Source organism: Zalophus californianus, chromosome 4 (assembly GCF_009762305.2).
Source record: "Zalophus californianus isolate mZalCal1 chromosome 4, mZalCal1.pri.v2, whole genome shotgun sequence".
Taxonomy (NCBI): domain Eukaryota; kingdom Metazoa; phylum Chordata; class Mammalia; order Carnivora; family Otariidae; genus Zalophus; species Zalophus californianus.
The window spans coordinates 159769406-159793924 of record NC_045598.1 but is presented as its reverse complement, the minus strand read 5'-3'; the positions used below and the strand labels follow the sequence as shown (position 1 = coordinate 159793924).

The 24519-nt window shown below is 37.2% G+C and overlaps 2 protein-coding genes and 1 pseudogene across 4 annotated transcripts in view; 2 read left to right on the top strand and 1 right to left on the bottom strand.

Annotated features, from left to right (window-relative positions):
* OXR1 (oxidation resistance 1) overlaps positions 1-24519 on the bottom strand; it is a 455727-nt gene that overhangs the window by 303828 nt on the left and 127380 nt on the right. The gene's annotated exons all lie outside the window — the stretch shown is intronic.
* Positions 6603-8479, top strand: LOC113912441 (eukaryotic initiation factor 4A-II-like). Its single transcript, XM_035727399.1, is given in 3 exon segments — positions 6603-6743; positions 6746-6972; positions 6974-8479. Coding segments are annotated over 3 exon segments (1212 nt in total). The 5' UTR covers positions 6603-6613; the 3' UTR covers positions 7829-8479.
* On the top strand, positions 10253-11150 carry LOC113912443 (annotated as a pseudogene).

Genomic DNA, 24519 nt, shown 5'->3' with positions numbered 1-24519 from the left:
CTGCAGAGCCCTGGCTGCTTCTTTCTTCTGACACTTGGGATCTGAATCGTGACTCTGCCACACAATGGTTATGAAGTTTTGGACAAGTACTTTAACGGCTATAAGCCTCAGGTTCCCATTCTGTAAAAGGAGGTTTTAAATATTTGCTCATGGTTGAGAGGATAAATATTAATGTTGGTGGGGGGGGGAGTCTTGCAGGATGACAAACAGGCACATGGTACACCCAACCATGCCTATCACGAATCCCATAACCATGAGCTACTTATATATGCTGACAGGTAGTTTTGAATTTCTAACTCTAATATCTTTATTTCCTAAGTACCAAAGTTGTTTTTAATACGTCAAAGTCCACTTACATTAGTCAGTCATTAGTCAGTTTTTCGAAAATGTAAAATTCTCTATCATCCCAATACATCAAAGTTCTAGTCCTATATTCTATATGGTACTAAACAGTCTTAAATCCCAAATCTAGTGTCATCTATAATTTATCACCTAGATCTTTGAAAAAGACAGCAACTACTCCAGGCCTGGAATTATGGAATTTCATAGGGTAATTAATTAAATGTCTGCTATGGCAAAACCATAGACCAGTACACTCCACATCCACTCTAACCTTCTCTTTCTTTTGCTTTCTCTACAATAAAAGTTAGTAAGAGAAATACTTGGAACATCCAGCCTCTCTTACAGGCAGAGGTGGCCATGTGACAAGTGCTGGCCAAGTAGAGGTAGGTGAAAGTCTTTGGGATTAATACAGAAGAGCCTCTCAAGGTAAAGGCCTAACTGATTTACCCAACTTCTTTCTTAAGTTGAATACAGAGTAAATGCATCAGGGTGCAACCTTTTTGTGACCAAGAGGATGAAAGTTAAAACTTAGGGGCTGTGGGGCGCCTGGGTGGCTCAGTTTTTAAACGTCTGCCTTCGGCACAGGTCATGATCCCAGGGTCCTGGCATCGAGCCCCACATCGGGCTCCCCGCGGTCTCCCTCTCCCACTCCCCCTGCTTGTGTTCCCTCTCTTGCTATCTCTCTCTCTCTGTCAAATAAATAAATAAAATCTTAAAACAAAACAAAAAAAAAAAAACTTAGGGCTGCTGAGAAAGGACACTGAAGGAACTCATTGCCTCAATAAATATCTTTAAGCACCCACAGTATTCCTGTACTTTCTAGTTCCAGATTTCTTCTTATTTGAGAAAAATAGACCTTATACTTATTTAAGTGATCATGTTGCCCGATATGGTTGCACTACCCACATGTGGCTTTAAATTTTAAATTAATCAAGATTAAATAAGATAATAAACTTGGTTCCTCAGTATGGAACAGTGCAATTATTGAACATTTCCATCATCACAGAAGTTTCTTTTTTTTTTTTTGAGAGTTATTTATTTATTTGAGAGAGAGAGAGAGTATGCACAGGCACACACGAGCAGGGGGGAGGGGGAAAGGGAGATGGAGAGAAATCCTCAAGCAGACCCCCCCCACCTGGAGTTAGCCTGGAGCCTAACTTGGGGCTCAATCCCAGGAACCTGAGATCATGACCTGAGCTGAAATCAAAAGTCGGAGGCTTAACCAACTGAGCCACCCAGGTGCCTCAGAAGTTTCTATTTAAACAACATTAGAAATAATTGTATTTTTTTTTTAAATTACTCTTTTTTTTTTTAAAGATTTTATTTATTTATTTGAGAGAGAGAGAGAATGAGAGATAGAGAGCATGAGAGGTAAGAGGGTCAGAGGGAGAAGCAGACTCCCTGCTGAGCAGGGAGCCCGATGTGGGACTCGATCCTGGGACTCCAGGATCATGACCTGAGCCGAAGGCAGTCGCTTAACCAACTGAGCCACCCAGGCGCCCAGAAATAATTGTATTTGCGGCCAGATGTATTGTAAATGCTATAGATGCTAATATTTTCATCACTAAGGTTAAGGGCAGAAACATCCCAGTTCCTGTCTCCAACTAAGCCCATCTGCCCCCAGATATCTGATTATTTATTCCATATTGAGATACCACACATTGATTTATCACTAGCCTTTTATCCAAGAGATTTCTCAGACTTTCTTAGAGGATTAGATTAGTCTGCAGAACCTCTTCTTCACAGAGCTCCAAATAATCAAGCACTCTCCTTGCAGATAATAGAATTACAGAAATTAATATTCCTGTGCTAATATTCCAGGAAGAAAGGAAAAACAGCCACAGTCATGTCACAATAACAGCAGCTGCCAAGTTAAAGCAATTGGCTCCAATACACAGTGATGTTTCCTTCAGAATATACCCGTTTCTTTTATTTTCTTAAAAATGTATCCAGAACGAGAGCTGAGACTCTGAGACCCACATCACTCACAGCTGTGAGCCTGGTCGTTGAAGTCTTCCAGGAAGCTGTGTGCTGCCGTCTCCCGGCTTCAGTGAACGCAGTCATGAGTCAGTCCACCAAATGTGGGAGCACAGCATTAAGATCAATGGGAAGAAATCACTGATGAGGCAATTTTCACTTAGTTGTAGTGAGAGGGGGGAAATATGAGAATGTCAAAGATATTTCTGACAAATTTCCTGATGTGGTAATTCCAATTTTCATTTACTTATTTACTGTTGGTCACTTTAAAATACTGATTGTAGTAATAGTACTTAATTATTTACTACAAGCTAGGCAATATTGTAAGTAGTATTCCCTATGCTTTCATTTAATCCTCAAAAAAGAACCCTGGGGGCGCCTGGATGGCTCAGTCCTTAAGCGTCTGCCTTCGGCTCAGGTCATGATCCCAGGGTCCTGGGATCGAGCCCCGCATCCAGCTCCCTGCTCCACGGGAAGCCTGCTTCTCCCTCTCCCACTCCCCCTGCTTGTGTTCCCTCTCTCGCTGTGTCTCTCTGTCAAATAAATAAATCTTTAAAAAAAAAGAACAGAAACTCTGACAGAGGTACTATTATCATTCCTAATGTTATAAAGAGACTAACGCATAAAGAGTTTTAAAAAGTTGCCCAAGGCTACCACTGAGCAAGCAGCAAAGCTCAAATTCAAACCCACACAATCTGTCTCCAGAGTCTTCACTCTTAATCACTATATTCTCTGAAGTTGATCATGTTCCTAGAGAAATAAGCTAGGAATTATTCAGTGCCTTATGCAGAGAATATCACTTTCATCCATGTACTGAGATGCTCCAGAAGTAGTCTAGGACCACACTGAAACTCCTTTTTGTCACCTATAACCCCACTTCTTGAAGGACAGAAAACATCAGTTTATGAATATGAATATTTTCCACAACAAGTAACAAAGTTACTTGAGATTCAGGCATGATTATTTTAAAAGACCGAATATAAGAAGACATACAAAATAAGCAAAGTGGGATGGATATGCCATAAATTACAGGTCTTTAGAGTCTGGATAGCAATTAAAAAAATCATAGCAGGGGACATCTGGGTGGCTCAGTTGGTTAAGCGTCTGCCTTCTGGTCAGGTCATGATCCCAGGGTCCTGGAATGGAGCCCCACACCGGGCTCCCTGCTCAGTGGGGAGCCTGCTTCTCCCTCTCCCTCTGCCCCTCCTCCCCGCTCATGCTCTCTCTCTCTCTCTCTCGTTCTCTCTCTCACTCAAATGAAATCTCTTTTTAAATAATAATAATAATAACGGACAACTGCTGTCCCTTTAAAGTGCCAGGCCCTGTTCTAAGCACCTTAGATGGATCAGCACACTGTATCTTCACAACAACTTACTGAGGGAAGCGTCATTATCCCATACAATAGATGAAGCAGCCCAGGCACAGAGAGTTACCTAGAGAGTGAGGAGCAGTTCCAGGCACCCTCTTCCAGTCAGCCTAGCAGGCCCTTTGTGGTCTGGCCCTTGACCTCCACCTCAGCTCCTACTCCTCTCCCTTGTTCATTCTGTTCCATACTGGGTGTTCCTTCCATGCTCCCTCTTCAAGAAGTTTCCATTTATATTTCCTCTTTCATCAGAGGCCTTCCCTAACTTCTTAAAATCACAGCCCACTCCCCTGATGCCAGTCCTGAGCACGTATTTACTGAATGAACAAATAAATAGACCTATGTCAACACCATTCCCTCAGAGAGGTGCAGTGATGTTTGACACTGAGAAGCTGCTTTTGCACAGGTGTTATGTATTTGCTTTCCTTTCCTCACAAGTCTTTGTTCAGATCTTTTTTTTTTTTTTTAAGATTTATTTATTTATTTGAGAGAGAGAGAGAGAGCACAAGCGGGAGGGGCAGAGGAAGAGAGAATCTCAGACTCCACGCTGAGCACAGAGCCCAATGTGGGGCTCAATCTCAGCATCCTGAGATTGTCTGAAGTTAAAAATATGCCAAATGCCTACAAACTTGAGTGAACTGCAGTACTCAGTTTTCATGGGCTAATCTCAAATTAGTCTTCAAATTATTTTTTTTATTATGTTGAAGGAAATGTCTGTTCAAATTAGGCTAAACAGATAACAATCTTGGAGATGGTTTAAAGAGAAACCTATATTTTCAAAAGGAAGAAATGTAAACACTAAAATGCATAAGAAAAATGTTCATTCTCACTAATAAAAGAAACATGAATAAAATAAGGCATCATTTAAAATAATTCCTCAGATGGAGGAAAAAATTAAAATATAGTAATCAATAATAGAGAGAGTCCAAGGAAATTTGAATCTCATAAAATTGCTGGTGGGGTAAGACCTTAAAAGAGGACAATCTGACAAAATTCATTACAGACTTCTAATTTTACACACACTTGGCCATTATTTCCACTATTATGAATTTATGCCAAAGAAATAATTCTGGATGTTGGAGGATTTTGTTAGATGTATGCTTATTGTAGTGTTATCCTAAAGGTGAAAAATTAAGAAACAATCTAATTGTGACACAGAGAACTTGATTAAGCACATAATGGAATATTTAATAGAATGTTTGCCCTCTTTTACTGGGTAGCCATTAAAATCATATTATTGAAGAATATTTAATGACATGGGAAATATTTACAGTATATATTTTAGTAGGAAAAAGCAAATGATAAATCACAACAGTATGAATCCATTAAATATACAGAAAAATCCTAGGAAAGCCACAATAGTTACAGGTTTACTTGGATGATTGAATTATAGATAATTCTTATATTCTCCCTTTTGTTTACATGCATTTTCTAATTTTTCTCCAAAGGATAAAGATTAGTTTTTTACTAAGAAAGAAATAATTACTTCATTGAAAAACTTCTTGATAAAGGACTTTAAGGAAATTCGCCTTTTCACTGTATTTATCTAAGGTAGTATGATGGAATTATTTTTTTATGGAGAGAGGCTCCTGAGGGTAAAGAGGTAGGATTCATCTCTTGGACAAAGGGGAGCAAGCTCTTGAGAGATTACAGCTTTCATTCTATCCTCATGTTCTGTGGTTAAAAATGCTGCCCACATGCATAGCCAATGTTTCCTCTACTTTTTAAAATCTAGTTTTGCCTTACCAAAGGTTTAAATAATGGTAGAACTACAGTAAAGAAACAACTGTTCTGGCACAGTTATATGAGTATAACAGAGGCTTAGAAAGTTAACTTTATTTAGAAGCACCTTGGGAAGAGCTAATTCACCTGCCGGAGTTTAGCCAACTTATTCTCTCAAATTGCTTCTAGAATACGTCTTAGCTATAGTTCCAGAAATACAGAAATAGTTCCTTAAATGAAGCCTGTTCACTTAATTTGAATGACAGTTCCAAAACTGAATACCTGAGGTTGTTTTACTGATAAAGTAAGGATGGTCAAAAGGATAGTTGGTAACTACATTTTAGAATAGATCTTCATTTTTAGGGTATTCATCAAGTGCACTTTGAAGGTAACATACATAGTTTTGAAAGACTAAGTGTACAGTGATAAAAGCCAAAGAATCCCCTGAAACACTTTTCCTGGTTAATTTTTATTTAACTAGATGCAAATTTAATCAATTATAAGAAATCAAACTCCCATAGGGCCAGACACTATTGGTTGTTGTGGGACCAAATAATAATGAGAAGTTGGCTCGTGAAAACACAATCATGGCTGGGTCAACATTAATGTTTGAAGCAACTAGAATATCTAGAAGCATCTAGAGTCAGAGGCATCTAGAACCCTAGGGAAATGCTGGATATTTATGCCGGCCAGCCACAGGACCTTCTCTCCTGGCCAATACCAAGGACCATTTTGACTTCCGTTGTATGCACTGTTCATATTATTCATCTTCTAAAAGTTCTGAATATTTAAAAATCTATGTAATAATAAGTGCAATACAGTGTAATGATTAAGATTAGACAGCACAGGGTTTAGTTCTGACTCTACAGCTGATTGTGACCTTGGGCAAGTTACTTAACTTTCCCAAATCTATTTAAACTGTAAATCTGGGGCAATAAACTTAGCTACAGAGTTATGAGTACTAAATGAATGCTCTAAAATGGCAAAAAATGAGCATTCCAGAAATGATAGTTAATGCTATAAGGGTGAATATGCATTCTGAAAAGTCCTTCAGCTCTTTATTTGAACCAGTACATCTAGAAAACACAGAAAATTACATAATGTGACTTAAGATGAAGATGTTATTACTCTTAGTCTTTTGAGTATTTTAAAATGCTTTAAATGAACAATTTTGCTTTTCCAGTTGGGCGCTGAGTGGGTCTTCAAATCATGTCTGGTGGCTCCGCGGATTATAAGAGAGAACATGGAGGCCCAGAGGGAATGGACCCTGATGGTGTCATCGAGAGCAACTGGAATGAGATTGTTGATAACTTTGACGATATGAATTTAAAGGAGTCTCTTCTTCTGCTTGTGGTTTTGAGAAGCCTTCAGCTATTCAACAGAGAGCTATTATTCCTTGTATTAAAGGGTATGATGTGATTGCTCAAGCTCAGTCAGGTACTGGCAAGACAGCCACATTTGCTATTTCCATCCTGCAACAGTTGGAGATTGAGTTCAAGAAGACCCAAGCACTAGTATTGGCCCCCACCAGAGAACTGGCTCAACAGATCCAAAAGGTAATTCTGGCACTTGGGAGACTATATGGGAGCAACTTGTCATGCCTGCATTGGTAGAACCAATGTTCGGAATGAAATGCAAAAACTGCAGGCTGAAGCACCACACATTGTTGTTGGTACACCAGGGAGAGTATTTGATATGTTAAACAGAAGATATCTTTCTCCAAAATGGATCGAAATGTTTGTTTTGGATGAAGCAGATGAAATGTTGAGCCGAGGGTTTAAGGATCAAATCTATGAGATTTTCCAAAAATTAAATACGAGTATTCAGGTTGTGTTGCTTTCTGCCACAATGCCAACTGATGTGTTGGAAGTGACCAAAAAATTCATGAGAGATCCAATTCGAATTCTGGTGAAAAAGGAAGAATTGACCCTTGAAGGAATCAAACAGTTTTATATTAATGTTGAAAGAGAGGAATGGAAGTTGGATACACTTTGTGACTTGTACGAGACACTGACGATTACTCAAGCTGTTATTTTTCTCAATACAAGGCACAAGGCGGACTGGCTCACTGAGAAAATGCATGCCAGGGACTTCACAGTTTCTGCTCTGCATGGTGACATGGACCAGAAGGAAAGAGATGTTATCATGAGGGAATTCCGATCAGGGTCAAGCCGTGTTTTGATCACTACTGACTTGTTGGCTCGTGGGATTGATGTGCAACAAGTGTCATTGGTTATAAACTATGATCTACCTACCAATCGTGAAAACTGTATTCACAGAATTGGCAGAGGGGGTCGATTTGCGAGGAAAGGTGTGGCTATAAACTTTGTTACTGAAGAAGACAAGAGGATTCTTCGTGACATTGAGACTTTCTACAATACTACAGTGGAGGAAATGCCAATGAATGTGGCTGACCTTATTTAATTCCTGGGATGAGATAGTTTTGAATGCAGTGCTCGCTGTTGCTGAATAGGCGATCACAACGTGCATTGTGCTTCTTTCTTTGGGAATATTTGAATCTTGTCTCAATGCTCATAACGGATCAGAAATACAGATTTTGATAGCAAAGCGACTTTAGTTGTGAGCTCTTGTGAGGAAAGGCATTGGCTTTATTCTCTTTAGAGTTAGACTGTTGGGGTTGGGTATAAAAGATGGGGTCTGTAAAATCTTTCTTTCTTAGAAATTTATTTCCTAGTTCTGTAGAAATGGTTGTATTAGATGTTCTCTATCATTTAATAATATACTTGTGGACTAAAAGATATAAGTGCTGTATAAAATCAGCCAATTATGTTAAACTAGCATATCTGCCTTTATTGTGTTTGTCATTAGCCTGAATAGAAAGGCCTTTAAAATTGATTTTTTTTTTTAGAAAGCATTTGAATGCATTTTGTTTGGTATTGTATTTATTCAATAACGTATTTAATTAGTGCTAAGTGTGAACTGGACCCTGTTGCTAAGCCCCAGCAAGCAATCATATCCTAGGTAGGGTTAAATCCCAGTAAAATTGCCATATTGCACATGTCTTAATGAAGTTTGAATGTTAAATAAATTGTATATTCACTTTAAAAAAAAAAATGAACAATTTTTTCTAAGATGGTAACACAGAATTTGGGACATTTATAAATTACCTCAAAAATAGACACAAAGTGATCATTCAGAATTTTTGTTTTTTAAAAAGAGGTGCTCTCCCCCCCCCCACTTTGGCAGTATTTGTTCTTTAAATAATGTATTGTGTAAAATATACTACAGGACACAGGATACTGTGTCTTCTTCTTGGAATTATCAATTTCTAACTTAAATTATAGAATTCTATTGCATTTCTTCTTTAATTTTAGGCCAATGCTTCATGAAAGGAGGCTTACTTTCTCTACTTCACAGTGTTCTGTGTAGACTTAGCAGTATCCACATGGGGACCAATGTACGCATGATTATGACAGTCACAATTGTACCTTTATTGCATCCTTGGAGCCCAGACAACCTAAGTCAGTGATGACAAAACCCTTTGGGAATACAATTTTAACATTTAACTTAAACTTCCAATGAGCTGAATTATTAAAAAAAAAAAATTAAACATCTATAGCCTCTATAGCCAGAGAACTACCCTAAATAATCAGAACACTGAGGTATAATTGGCTGGTAGCTCTTATAGCTAACTGGAAATTATCAGTCCATTTGCATATATTTAATGGAGAAGAGACTTTCTTGATATTGTAGATTGATTGCATTAATGGTCCTAATTACTGGCCTCTCATATTCATGGTTTTTCCTCTTTACATTTGTGTTCCCCTCCCAATCTGACTGAGCTCAGTCAAGTGACTTGCTTTGCTTTGGCCAAATAGAAGCAAACTTGATAAAAGCAGAGGCATGAAAGAGCATTCGGTCATTTATGTTTCTAATCTTATTTCTCTGAGATCTCGGTGAGAACCTACCCAGTCTAGCCTTCCCAAGGAATCTGAGAGACAAACATGTAGAAAGGAGCCGAGATGTCCCAGCTGAGGTAATCCTGAACCAGTCCCCAGTGAGCCATGTAAGAGAACCCATCCAAGATCAGCAAAACTGCCCCCCCAACAACTAACCACAGAGAGTGAGCCCAGTTGAGCCCACAACCATCCAGCTGATCTATAGGCATGTGAATAATAATAAAGGCTTATTGTTTTAAACCACTGTGTTTTGTGAGGGTCACTGCATCTTATATTTTGGTGATAGATGACTAATACACTTTAAATAGGTTAAAAAAAAAATCTGAGTTTTCCAATTGGGACTTCCAATTATATGACTCAGAACTATTTTAAGAGGTCCAGGGAAGATGGGAATTCTACACTCATGTTTTCAACAGTGTGTATGTGTGTATGGGGCAGGGTATACCTGGTATTCCACAAAATCATCTATTTGGAAGTGGTATGAAAGATGTTAATGTTTCTATTTATGTTAATAATTCTATTTTGGGAATATGTTTTATCACGTATAGAATACATTATAGTAATTCATATACATAATTCATTAACATATACAAACATGTATTGGAGGCACATATTTTATTGATAGGTATGTACTCTCAAAAAAGTTGAGACCACTGATCTTGCTTCTGTTTACATAGGGTAATTTTCTTATTTAGCAAGAGTTCCTCATACTGTGGCTTTCATGATGGGTCATCTCTTCAGGAATGAAGACCAATTCATTGGCAAGGTGTCACTCTTCTCTTCTAAATCTGATGAGATTTTAAGTATTTTTAAAAATTACTAGTATCCCTTTCCCTTGTGTGATTCCATCCTGCGCAGCTGTTCTGTGGAACAGTAGTGGTTTATCTCTGTCCACCTTCTCTCCCACGTAAGTGTGTGCCACCACCCCATGGAAGATTCGATGGATATGGACATGAGCCCCCTGAGACCCCAGAACTATCTTTTTGGTTGTGAACTAAAGGCTGACAAGGATTATCACTTTAAGGTGGATAATGATGAAAATGAGCACCAGCTATCTTTAGGAACGGTCAGTTTAGGAGCTGGTGCAAAGGATGAATTGCACATTGTTGAAGCAGAGGCAATGAATTATGAAGGCAGTCCAATTAAAGTCACACTGGCAACTTTGAAAATGTCTGTACAGCCAACAGTTTCCCTTGGGGGCTTTGAAATAACCCACCTGTGGTCTTATGGTTGAAATGTGGTTCAGGGCCTACGCATATTAGCGGACAGCACTGAGTAGCTTTGGAGGAAGATGCAGAGTCAGAAGATGAAGAGGAAGAGGACGTGAACCACCTTAGTTTATCTGGAAAGCGTTTTGCCCCGGAAGTGGTAGCAAGGTTCCACAGAAAAAAGTAAAAACTTGCTGCTGATGAATATGATGATGATGATTCTGATGATGAGCAAGCTGAAGAAAAGGCTCCAGTAAAGAAATCTATATGAGATACTCCAGCCAAAAATGCACAAAAATCAAACCAGAATGGAAAGACTCAAAACCATCAACACCAAAAACAAAAGGTCAAGAATCTTTCAAAAAACAGGAAGAGACTCCCAAAAACTGAAAGGACCTAGTTCTGTAGAAGATATTAAAGCAAAAATGCAAGCAAATATAGAAAAAGGTGGTTCTCTTCCGAAAGTGGAAGCCAAGTTCATCAGTTATGTGAAGAATTCTTCTAGATGACTAACCAAGAGGCTATTCAAGATCTCTGGCAGTGGAGGAAGTCTCGTAAGAAAATAGTTTAAACAGTTTGTTAAAATTTTCCGTCTTATTTCATTTCTGTAACAGTTGATATCCGGCTGTCCTTTTTATAATGCAGAGTGAGAACTTTCCCTACTGTGCCTGATAAATGTTGTCCAGGTTCCATTGCCAAGAATGTGTTGTACAAAATGCCTGTTAAAGATGGAACTCCACCCTTTGCTTGGTTTTAAGTATGTATGGAATGTTATGATAGGACACAGTAGTAGTGGTGGTCAGACAAATGGAAATGGTGGGGAGACAAAAATATACATGTGAAATAAACTCAGTATTTTAATAAAGTAAAAAAAATTACTAGTATTCAGTTAAGGTAAACTGAAAAATAAATGTAGTAACTGTATAGTGATTTTTTTTTAAAGCATGGTTTCTGTATAGAACAATTGCATTGGGAAAATAGAACACAGGCTCTTTGACTTGAGAACACTTCTCAAATATTAATACCTTCACTGGCCATACCAGTTATGGTGTGGTATCTTACTAATACTTCAAGCTATATTACATATAAACTATTTTTACTACCAAATACCAGTAAACATAATTATTTTAATGAGTATAAAGATTTAGGAGTATGTGATTTTTATAAGAGATTGCACATATTAATGGTTTACAGTGATTTTAAAATGCAGCTAATTTACTTTTTCACATAAACTCTAAAATAACTTCTTTATTGGAACTAAACTTAAACTAAAATGATCCATCAGTGAAACAGTAAGGAATGACACATTTATTTTTCAGATATAAGGAAACTGATAAGAAAGATATATTCTTCATGACTTTAGAGAGTAAAGATAAATGTTAAAACATAAGTTCTACAAATTAACAAATAAAGATATATGACCTCCATTTCATAATCAATTTTACAAGGTGCTATATCTTTAAAAGGAAAGTAATTTAAAACTGTCAAATTTGCTTCAGAATGGCTTTCTTATATATTAAATTCCTCTCTTAATGCTACCATATATAAATTTTTCTTTTCCCCCTACATCATTCTGCCAAGTCCATATACATTCAATATTTAAAGGTATTTTTAAAACACAAGTGATTTTTCTCCCCTTCACACAAAAATGTTTTCCTTCTTTTCTGCCCCAGAGTGTTAAGTATCATAGGCTACTGACTTTCTGAGAGCTCAGTTATAACCCTTTAAAGAAGGGTTGGAATACTGTGTACATGTTTATCCAGATGAGTTGTATTATTTCTAGAAAAAAATAAGAGCTTAGTGTAAAGTCTGATTTGCATACTGATTTCCATCATGTTTCAAGTTATGTCTAATCCCATAAAATGAAATTAATCTTTCAGTTCAGACTATTGCAGTTGGACTGGCAAATAAAAAGTTCAGGTTATTTAGAAAATTCATTGCCTTACTGCCCAAATAAGAAACAAAGAACTAGAGCATGGCTAAGACGTTGTCCCCCCAACAATGAAGCAATCTAGACAGACAGCAGGGCTGAGGGATCCACAGAGGGAGTGGGACATGATGGAGAAGAACAAGTCTCTTCAGAGGCCCTACAGATTTGCCCCATGGATTTCAGCTCCCCATGCCTCTGCCATATAATGAGTTCGTCTGTCATCTATTTAGCTTTTGAGCCAACAGTCTATTGACTGGATGCAGACTCCAGGGACTGAGATGTACTTGGAAGATCTTCAGACAGACTCATCATGTGACATTGATGAAGCCAATCAATACACCACCTGACGCTTCGAAGTTGTCTACGAGCAAACAGAGGACAAGCGATAGCCTGCAATGCACCTGCCTCCCCACAGTGTTAGGAGACTGAAGGAATGCATCCTTTCACGTCAATGTGAGTTCTGATAAATGAAGATGCTTGGTCAAGATAAGATATATTTTCTCATCCAGAGCTCTCAGAGTGACTGAAGTCATAGTTCACCACTCATCACAAAGCTTCTGTGCTTCCCTTTCTCAAAACATCACATGCAAATATGTCATGAATAAATAAATGCAACCAATGTCAATGGAGTCAGCAGTGTCTTTGGTGATAAATATAGGAGTGGAATATTTTATTTATTACATTTTCCTGATAATGGTACTATATTTTTAATGGTTATGAGTTTGGGTATCACATTTTTCCAAAACTCAAAAGGATTTATGTTCTGAGGACTAATATAATACATGTTCATTTTATATTTTTTTAATTATACAAAAAGTATGAAGTAAAACAATGACTATGAATTCCATCACCCAGAGATAACCACTGTCAACATCTGGGTGACTCTTCTAGATATCTTTATGGATATATGCATACAATACATATACACTTATGTACGTATCTATACATTTAAAATCACACACCTACCTATCAACCTAAGTATATGCTATTTTGCAACCTGTTTTTTTTCCAGTTGTTGTGGATATCTATTCCTCTTCCAAAAATAAATAGGTTAACAGCATGATTTTCAATGGCTGCTGAACTTTCCTCCATAGCAAGGATAAACACTATTTACTAACCTCTACTACTGTTATTTTTCTTAAAGCATTCCAAACAACCACCATCAACAGAAAAGAACTTCGGCACCATTTCAAAAGATCAGATATTTTGTTGTGAACAAAGGGCCAGGAAATAACAGAGACATTATAAGATACAGAAGAGCATTAAATATATGGAAAAGTGGTGAGAGTAGATGACCATATTAGTATACTTTCAAATGAATCATGTATATCTTATTTTTATGCAAATATTATATATTGAGTAGTTCATTTACAAGATAAAATAAAAATTAAAGATTATGAAATCCCAAATTTGTAGACTTCACAGCCCCAAATGAACCTGCTCTTGATTGATTTAATGTCTTTTTTTTTTTTAACTTTCTTGTAATCACATTCTATAACCTGGTATTTTTATCAAAAGTTGAAATTTAGGATTTTCCTGAGTACCTCTGGCCACTTGATCCTGAGTGGACAGCTGCATCCCTGAGAAGACCCCAGCTTCAGTGAAGCAGCCCTTTCCCCAAGCCCTCTGTCCTCTGCCATTCCTAGCCACTTCATGCCTAGGAGGAGTCAAGGACCCACTCATCACCACTGTTGTCCCTAGTCCCTTGAGGTAACTATGCTCTCCCTTGTAATTTCCTACACTTTGGTCAACCCTTTGTCAGTCATCCTTTTATTAAACTCTCTTCAAGTTGCTCATTTTGAGTATGCCATCTGTTTCCGGTTGGGAGTCTGACTGAACCACACATATTTCATAGGTGTAAAGACACTACAAGAACATTGATATGAAACGGTAAAAGGTGGAACTCCTAGCAGTCCTTGTTTTCATCACAAAATTTGGCTGCTTAGGAAACTAAAAGGTTTTTCTGTGAACAGTAATAGTGTTTGTAGCTATATTAGGAAAAGAAATTTTGATAAATGAATCTACTGCCTTAAGACACATTTGAAATTTACTTAGACTATTAGGTGTTTTCTGATCACACTTGAAATGAATGAATTTCCTCAGGCTCAAAGTCTAAGGTGAGAAATAATTAGTTCCTCAGAACAGGACTATACATAACATACTGTAATCAGCCTTACTCAGATCTGAGTGATAAATCTAAAATTTTAAGAAGTGTGCATTCTCTCTGATTTGCACAAATTGTCTTACTTGCACAGTCCTGTCATATTTACATAGTAGTAGAGTTCCAAATGCTAAGACCAATGGAACATTCGGTACCTGACAGCCACCATGTTAGGTACATTATGTGAATTATTGTATAACCCTCCAATGGTCTTATGACATAGATACTATTATTGCCATTTTTCAGATGCAGTCACACAGCTGATATAAGGCAGAGATGAAACTTGATAGTTCAAAACATACATATTAAGACATGAAAAAGGATGCATTAGGCACAGAGAAAATCTATTTGAGGCGTAATATTCCTATAAGTCTTTTTATAACACTCTTCCTTCCTACGCATCAATCTGGTTTCTTTGTAATGTTAATGAACATTTTAAGTTAAGAGAAAACCTGATAAATCCTGAGCAACGGCCCCTATCAAATCTCACCAGCCTCAAATGTCCAAGTCACTCAATAAAATAAAATCTTCAAAAGCTGCTATTTTTGGTTTAAATCTGGAGATCAGAAGTAGCTATACAAGCAGCACTTTGTCCCAAGGTGCAAACATTACTTTAAAAATAGCAGACCAGAAGGACTAGGCTGTAAGAGAGCGTTCGCACCATCCCTTGTGCAATCCTTAATGCACTGGGTCCTATGTGTGCCATGCACTATGCTAATCACTTTGTTTGCATTATCTCACTGAAAATTTATAACCTTAAAAGTAGGTACTATTATTATCCTTCTTAAAAGATACTAGAATCCTAATTCCCAATGTATTCTAAATGTGCCTGTAAAGTCTAAAATGACAAAACTATTTTTAACCAAACAACCTTTTTTCTTTCAAAGAAATGGCAATGGAAATCACACTAACTGACCACCTTGTCAAGAATTTAGCATCCAGGGCACCTGGGTGGCTCAGTTGGTTAAGCAACTGCCTTCGGCTCAGGTCATGATCCCAGGGTCCTGGGATCGAGTCCCACATCAGGCTCCCCCTACTTTGCGGGGAGCCTGCTTCTCCCTCTGCCTGCCACTCCCCCTGCTTGTGCTCTCTCTGTCAAATAAATAAATAAAATCTTTAGAAAAAAGAATCTATTAAAAAAAAGAACTTAGCATCCAATTAGTTTTCAATTGTAACTTTAAATTGTAATAAAGAAATCTTAGTGACATCTGATAGTGTGTTAACAAAAATACCTTCAGGATCTGCTCCAGCTTTATAAATGACCAGTCCTCACATCAGTTTGTCCTAAATTAGCAGCAATCTGATGTCACCATTCTCTCCTACGCTCAGGTCCATGTATATTCTGTTATAGCCATCTCTCCTGCTTTCTCATCTTTACATTTTTCCTTTTTTAAAATATATTACAACTCGGATAAAAGGTCATCTCCTCTAATAAGACATTCTCTAACCTTGTGGTTGCCTCCACACTATACCTACACCAATCACAACACTTTTAGATTATATTGTAATTATATGATTGTCTATAAGCTTGTTTTTTGTTTTTTGTTTTTTGTTTTTTTTTCCAGTAGGCTCCATGCCCAATGTGGGGTCTGAACTCATCACCCTGAGATCAACAGTCGCATGCTCTACTGACTGAGTTAGCCAGGCGCCCCTGTCTATAAATTTTTTAAGAGAGGGGCCTGTGTTCTGTTTACCTGGCAAAATATTTAGGAGTTTCTCAACATCTGTTGAGTGAATGGAAGCCCAAGCAAGGTTGTTCTAAGAAAGGAAAACTTCAAAGTTATGGAGTAACTATTTGAAGATAACACACTGAGCCAGGTACCACACTATACTCCAAATGTAGAAACAGGTCTTCCAGGGATGTACAATCTAGTAAGGGGAAAAAGACAAAAAACTTACATGAGATAACAAGTAAAATTACCTAAATTCAAAATGATATTGGAATTCTGACAAGGGGGCAAAAATTTCTGACTATGGAAGTGGTAAGGTGAGAGGAGAACTAATCACCAGAATGTACGAAAGAGAACGTGTTGCATAAGAAACTTAATTATGCATTTTTTTTTTTTTGCCAGGAACTATTCCCCAGAAGGAAGCAATATGATAAATATCTATTGCTTCCTCTACATACACATATGCATACTTTCTCTCTTGCTCTCCGTTGTTGCCCCTGCATGCCTGTGCACACGCACGCGCGCGCACACACACGTCTTTTAAAATAATCAAAAGATAAAGGAAATTATAGGTTCTTATGTAGCCTACTCTCTAAATTAAAAAAAAAAAAAATCTTGGTTACTAGAACTGAAATTTCAATGTTGTCCTGTAGTCAACATCAGCTATTAAATCAAACTGCAGATAACATAATGATGTCTTCCCTCTTGGCAAGTAATGAGACAGTTGGCAATTGGTTTTAGGCCTACTGAAAAACCATAAAAATACAATGAATATTGACAAAGAAGAGAGGTTTTAAACGTGGTGAAAAGTAAATTATGGTAAGGCATTTTAACCGTGTGCCACTGGGGAGTCAAATACAGGAAGTCAGTTCTGAGAAGACACGTCACCTGTCACTTCACATATTTGTTCATATTTCCAGGAGTTTCTACTCTGTTATAAAGGATGACTCAGATTAAATCCAGGCCATCATTCCTCACGGTAATTGGTTTGCTAATTCTGCAGCACAGCTTTTGGCTTCTGCTCAGCAGTTGGCCTAAGGTTATAAACTGTCCAATTTATTAAGCCTTATTAAGACTGCTGTCAGTGATAATCATATTGCTCCTCTACACAAAACCTTCAGTGGCTCCCTGCTGCTTTCCTAATTAAGTCCATACTCCTTATCTTGGCATTTAAAAGTCCTTTACAATATGTTGCTAACCTTCCTCTTCAGTCTGTATTCTCACCACCCCACCAAAGGCTGTTCCGATCTGGTAGTAGTCTAAACTACTTCATGTTGCTCTAACACCCTTTCTGATATCCATCCTTTACCCATGTGGTTCTGACCAGAATTTTCTTTGTGCTTCCCATTTTTAATATCCCATCCCCACCCATCTGTTGGTTTGCCACCTCAGGAGCTTCCCAAGTGAAATGTGAAATAGGTCTCCATATACAGAGCTCAGGGAGAGCCCAAAGAAAGAGGCATACCACTCCAGACTGGTAGGTGGTAGGTTGAATAAGCAAGGCAACTTAGCTATGAGGCTTGTCTTGGACAGCTGCAAGATGAGTAGATCTCTGCTCCTGCCCACCAGAATCGCGAAAGTTTATAAGAAGCCTTAACTAGGTTCAGTCACACATACTATCCAGAAGGTCTCAGCAACACATTTCTATCTCAGAGTTGTACCCTGGGGAAAGCTTCTAGCATGGAGAAGGTAAGTGGAATTCACACTCCAAGGACAGGGGAGAGGTTGAGGACCTTCCAACTGCCCAGGTCCAGCTCATGGGTCAACTGGTGGTCATGTACCCTCGATGACCTCCTCTAATAGACCATCTCCCTATGTGCCTAATACTTACCAAGCTTTCCTGATATATCTCAAAAATATCCTATTAAAGAATTTAAGTGGTATGAGTGAGGAAAATATCAAGTTTGGGTGAGAAGGATTTGATTCTGAATTCTAATTTTTTTCTGTTTGCTATTGACCTTGAGTATGTTAGATGAGATCACACATGTACTGATCCTGTCATAGTGTCTGGCACATGATAGAAAATCAATACCCACTGGTTTCCTTTGTCCTGAGTTCTCCAGTTCAACATGGTCTCTTTTCTCTTTGAATTACATATGACAGAAAACACTCCAACTGTGTCACCTGGGAGTCATGCATGATCTCTTGGCACTTGTCACATAGGAAACATTTGTCCTTTCATCAATGCTAAATCACTGATAGCACATTTACAAACCAAACACCAAAAAAAAAAAAAAATTAATGCCAGAAAGAAAAATCCCAAATAACATAAATTCGTTTATAAAGTTCAGAAATTTAGCATAGCTCCTTAGCTCCTTATTAGGACTAAAAAATATTATTGGTTAAAGAGAAAAGAAAGGACATTGCAGTACAAATGACAAAACTATTATAAGCTATTCAATTAAAAGTAGATATAGCATTAGCTGTATTTTAACTCTATTTCCTTATTTACAATATGCTAACCACCATATACACTGAGAACTGGGTCTGCTTTAAAAACTAGGAAACATCCAATTAAGAGTGTTTTCCTGATAGCATGGAGTTCAAATCTAATTACTGACCTTTAACCAACCGGTTAAAAAGTCTTTTCAGTGTTACTGAAAATTTGTCTTGATTAGCTCTTATTCAATTTCACTAATTATATCCAGGATACTATAAAATTCTAAAGATTTTAGAGTCTTAAGCTTGATAGATTGATGTCTTTCTAAAAATATTAGTGCATACATTAATAAATCACAGGCAGTACTGGAAGGGTTAGTTAATTCTGAGAGGAGTGCATAGGGAGTACAATAGAATTCCTAGGGTCAGGTACCCACATACGTACTGAATACATGTTTTGGACCAATATCAAATGGCCACATATTCAAAAGTAGTGTTAGATCAAAATCAAAGCCAAAACCAAATATTATCATAGAATAAACATACTAAAAACAGGCTCTGAATATGATGAATATAGCAGATCAGTAACAACTCTAGAAAAATAAGGCATACATTTTTAAAAGCTTTAAATGAAGGCAAAGCTGAGCCTTGTCTAAAACAAATTTTTCTTCAGTTATTTGCCAAAAAATGTTCTAAGTCAGTTATAGACAACCAAATGGATTCCCTGGCAAGCAATGGAAACTCATATGGTATTTATCAAAAATAGATTTTAGAACAGCAAGTTAACATCTATCACTAAATTTCTATAACATGTTGAGCATGAGTGTTCCCTTTATAGGAAAATAAAAACAAATAGGATTATAGAAGAAATATAAACATCATTCTTCAATGAAATATACATCTTTTTTAAAGTTAAATGTTTCATCTGATTACATAAATAACATGTATCTATTATAAAGCTTTTGGAAAATATAGAAAAACACCAAAAGAGAAATCACCCCAAATACACTTAAGAATTATAGTTCAATCTCCTCAGTTAACCAAGAAAAATAGAGGTGCACATTGCCTGACTCGATCATTAAGATAATTCTACTTCAGGTCACAGTTCTGGCCTAAAAGCTCCTGACTCCCTGTGCACTTCACCTTGAAAAATGATTATATTTGTTCAGGAATTTTCCCTGCCAAAATAAATTAGGTTATGGAAATTGATAAAAAACATTTATGTAAGAATTGCTCACAGCCCAAAGGTCTGTTTGGTTCTTGATGTTAAAAGCGGCACACTGTTATGTATGGTGACAATTTTAAAGATGTCTGGTGATCGTTTCCAAAGTTAGACCTTAAAAAGCATTCATATTTACAGCTCGGTCTGAGACAGGAGATGTAGCTCGCTTTTGGGGCCAATTTTCTCAGGGCCAATTTTCCCCATCCCAGCATTTGAAGGATAGGTTGCCTATTGGGATTCTGAGGATTGATTTTTATGCTACTGGATATGGCTGAGGAAATTTCCTGAGAGACACAAAAACCCTGGGACAGCCTGGTAACAGTCAACAGTGGAAGTTGTCAGAAAAAAACCTGAGCTCAAATGCTAGCACTACTAGTATCTCACAAGAATTGTGAGGGCAACTTAGTAACAACAATAATAAAAAACCACATAACATTTTTAAGTGTTTAATATGAATATGTATTGGAAATATAATAATAACTTTATAGGGAGGCCCCTGGGTGACTCAGCTGATTGAGCCTCTGGCTCTTGGTTTCACTCAGGTGATGATTTCAGGGTCCTGGGGTAGAGCCCCGCATCCGGGCTCCATGCTCAGCGTGGAGTCCACTTGGGACTCTTCCCCTCTTACTCTCCCTCCCCTTCTGCCCTTCACCCTGCTGACGCTCTCTCCTTCCCTCTCTCTCTCTAAAATAAATAAATAAAATCTTAAAAAAAAAAAAAAACCTTTACAGGCATTTTCACATTCAATCCTCACAATAATCCTGTTAAGTAGGTTCTATGTTTCTCTCCATTTTATTGCTGAGAAACTGAGGGTAAGAAAATTAAAACATCACAGAGCTAGTGAGTAGCAGGGTCATGACGAGGTCCTAAGCAGTTTAAAGTGTTCACTTCCTATGATGCTACTGTAATATGTTGTATGCTCAATGTCTTTTATAGTCCAGCACTTTTGCTGTCCGGAACATGGAACAGGCCCCTTGGGTGTCACTATATCTAAGAGGATATATTTTAATCATAAAGGATCAAAGGCAAAGTAGCCTGAAGGCTTAAACTCTCTGGATGCTAAAAGGCCAGAGTTCTAAGATTCAAAGAGTTGTACAGAAATCAAGGACCCTGGATAAGTAAAGCCTTACTATTGCATTATGAATATTTATAAAGAAATACACAACCAACATATATTTACTACTGAGTACAAATCTACTGCATTAGGGACAGGGGATAAAATGGAGAGTAAAGAAACCTCTCCTGCAGAAATTTCATATGGGAAAAAAAGCATCATTTATATGTCTCCCTTATGATACTAAGAGCTTCTTGAATGAGCTGGATATGTCTTTCACTCTTTTGAGCCTTCACAGTATAGTACATAATGGGTATCCACTGGATAAAAATCTACATGTTTAACCTGACCTAAAGTGCTACACAAGATCCTGCCTTGCCTCATGCCAAGGCACTCTCTTCCCTCCCTCTGTATCATCCTTGATGACATCAGCCCTTCCCCAACCCAGGAAGTTTGCACACATGGAGGTTTCAGCTTAAACACCATTTTCACAGAGAAACCTCTCTTCTGAACATTAGTTCAAATTTCCCTATAAATCATTCCCATCTCATAAGATACTTTTCCTTCCTCTCAAATATAATTAAACACTCATTTTTGTAATTAATTGTATAAGGGCAAAAACAGTGTAGGTCTTATTTGCTGCAATAATCTCAGCAACTAACTTAGTACCTAATACCTAGTAGATGCTCAATAACAATTTATTAAATGAATAAAGGAGTGAAGAAGTAGATGAATAAGTATTTCTGAACAAATGAATCGTTTTTGGAAGACACATATAATCAGACAATCATTTCTTGAGGCCACAGATGCAACAGAAATAGATAAATCCTGAGAAGCTTAGAGTTTAGTACAAAATAGATCATTAGAAATTATTGCTGTTTTCTCTGAGACATTTATTTTAGAGTTGGTTTTTATACACATTCCACCACTCTTCTTCTGCTTATATCAGTCATCCATATAATGATTTATTATTTTTCAGGCCTATATTAGTTTATCCACAGTTTAGGTTTTGAAGTCAAAGGCTTTTACTATCTTTTTGCTATGCGTATAAACAGTTGCATCCTCATTTGGCTCAGCACTCATTGGCAGGAATTACCTTGAAATTGAAATAAATTCAGTGTTCAAGGAGGCCAAGACCCCTTTGGAAGGCTCAGGGCTCTTTTTGAAAGAATCTGGATTGATTTTCTGCTAATGAATTGATTTATTGAATAATGAGTCACATCTTTCTTTCTTCTAAGAATGTCACTAATAGCCAACACCTACCACTACTCCACATACAAAGGATACTTAATATTCACTGGATTTAATTAGGAAAGCAAGAAAGTAACAGGATCCTTAACTTTCAAGCTAAATCAATTTAGTTCTCTTTTCTGACAAGTTCTCTTCGTTGACAAATGGAATATCAAAGCTAGAAAGATGTTTACAGAGTACCAAAACCGTAATTCAGTCAAAAAATTATTTTGTATTAATTTTTTCCTTCTAGAAATTAATAAGGCCAAGCATAAATGCAAACTCAAAACTTTTTCAGTCAACTAGACCTTAGATTGTTACTGAAATAAAAGGAAATTATATAATTTCATCATCAGTTTTTGGGTTGACATTTTATCAATAGTTTTTAAAAAGATCACATGCGTGCGTGCGCGCGTGTATGTATCTCCTGTAGGCATTAAAAAAAAAAATCAATCCCAATAAATCAAAGAAGAAATTCTTCACCTTGCTACTGAGATGAGACCCTCCCATATACTCTCTGAGGCAAAACATTTGTAAGATGACTCTTTAAGAAAGGGGTAGGATTAAGAAGTATATTAAAAAAATCTAATTCACTAAACTCATTTTAAAGATCATATATAGCTATTTTACATATTCTAAGAAAAGAAAGCCTAATTCTTTTTCTATCATTAAGCCCAACTGTAACTAAGCCTTTCATACAGTGCAAATATATCATTCTGCAATATAAAGCTAGTGAATGAATCACAAATATTCTTAAATATTTTCTAGAAGTTGTGAATTAATTTTCATGAATGTAATTCCTCTGAGCTCTACTTAAAGTTTCTCTAAGTGTTGCAAATTCTGGTTCATTACTTTCACAATTCCCTTGGCTTTGTGTACCAAGTACATTTAAAAGTCAAGTATTTCTCATAGAAGATCAAACAATTTAATTTCCTTGGAAAGAAATTGTTTTCTCAATTTGAATTATTCCTTCCCAGGCCAAACTGTATAATCATTTCCCAAGAATTTAATAGTTATAGACAAGAAAAAGTAGCTCTACCTCCCCAAAAAAAGACTTTTGTTGTGTTCAATAGTAAAATGATCTTTTTACTTTTCTTTCTTTTCTTTTTTTTTTTTCAAAATCCCAATGATGCTCCTGATTTCTCTGCTTTTGCAAAACTGACTCCCAGAGTGATTCTGGAAAAGCTAATAATCATGGGGAAAAGTGATATATGATCACTCCCCCCATGTGTAGTCATAGTATAAGCATTACTATATGCCCAAAGCATACCAGGCACTGGAGAGAAAAGCTCAAGAGGTTCACAGTCAAGAGAAGGAAGTAAAATATTACACGATAAATACCACTCCAGTGACAGAATCTTTTCCTGTATGATCCCTTGGTTAAATGCCTTTGATGGGCCAACTTCACCCTCCTGCTTTGCCTATCCACCTCCAAAAATACCTGATCACAGTTCTTTTCTTTCTTCTGGAAAGCTAATGGGAATATCCTATTGCAACTGTTTTCCTCAAACAAGTCATACTGATACCTGTGTGCGTCCTACCCAGAGAGCAGCGAAAACTGAAAAATATGTAAAATTAATTTGCTGGATTAAAGCTGTCATTCAAGAACAGAGAAGCACCTGCCCACTGAACTCGCCACAAGAGAGATAGGAGTTTGCTCTGATCAGAGCCCTATATTCCACATAAAGAGAGAAGATAAATGAACAAAACTATCTCCTACTCTCTCTCTTTGAAGCAGTGAGTAAAAATTAAATAGTTATAGACAAGAAACCTTCCAGAATAGGGGACCCAGAAGAGGAGGAAAAGAAACAGGAGGAGAAAGAAGAGGAGGAGGAAGAAGAGAAATCTCACCAACAAAGAACTGATACTAATGTGAGTCATATCTGGATATGGTTGAATATAGTTTTTGATTTAAAAAATTGAAAGGGTAGTAAAAAAAATGAATTAATGTATATCTCTTGATATCTTGAAATGTCCATCTTATTGCTAATTTTAAAAGGACTAAAAGTAAGTCTATCCCAGAGAAAAGAACCATCTCTGGTTTTGGCAAGCACCTAAGACAATGCCGCAGTTCATGGTTTCTTAAGAGCAAGACTACTGACATTTTAGCCAGGTAATGCTTTGTTGTGCGGAGCTTGTCCTGTGCACTGCAGGATGTTTAGTAGCATCACTGGTCTCTACCCATTAGATATTAGCAGCAACTTCAAGTCCTGTCAATAAAAGTGTCTCCTTACATTTACCATGTGTCCCCTGAAAGGTAAAACCACTCCAGGGTTGAGAACCATGGCTACAACTGTGGGGACATTGTCAATAGTACCTGGGACATCAGTGGAGGTTTCCC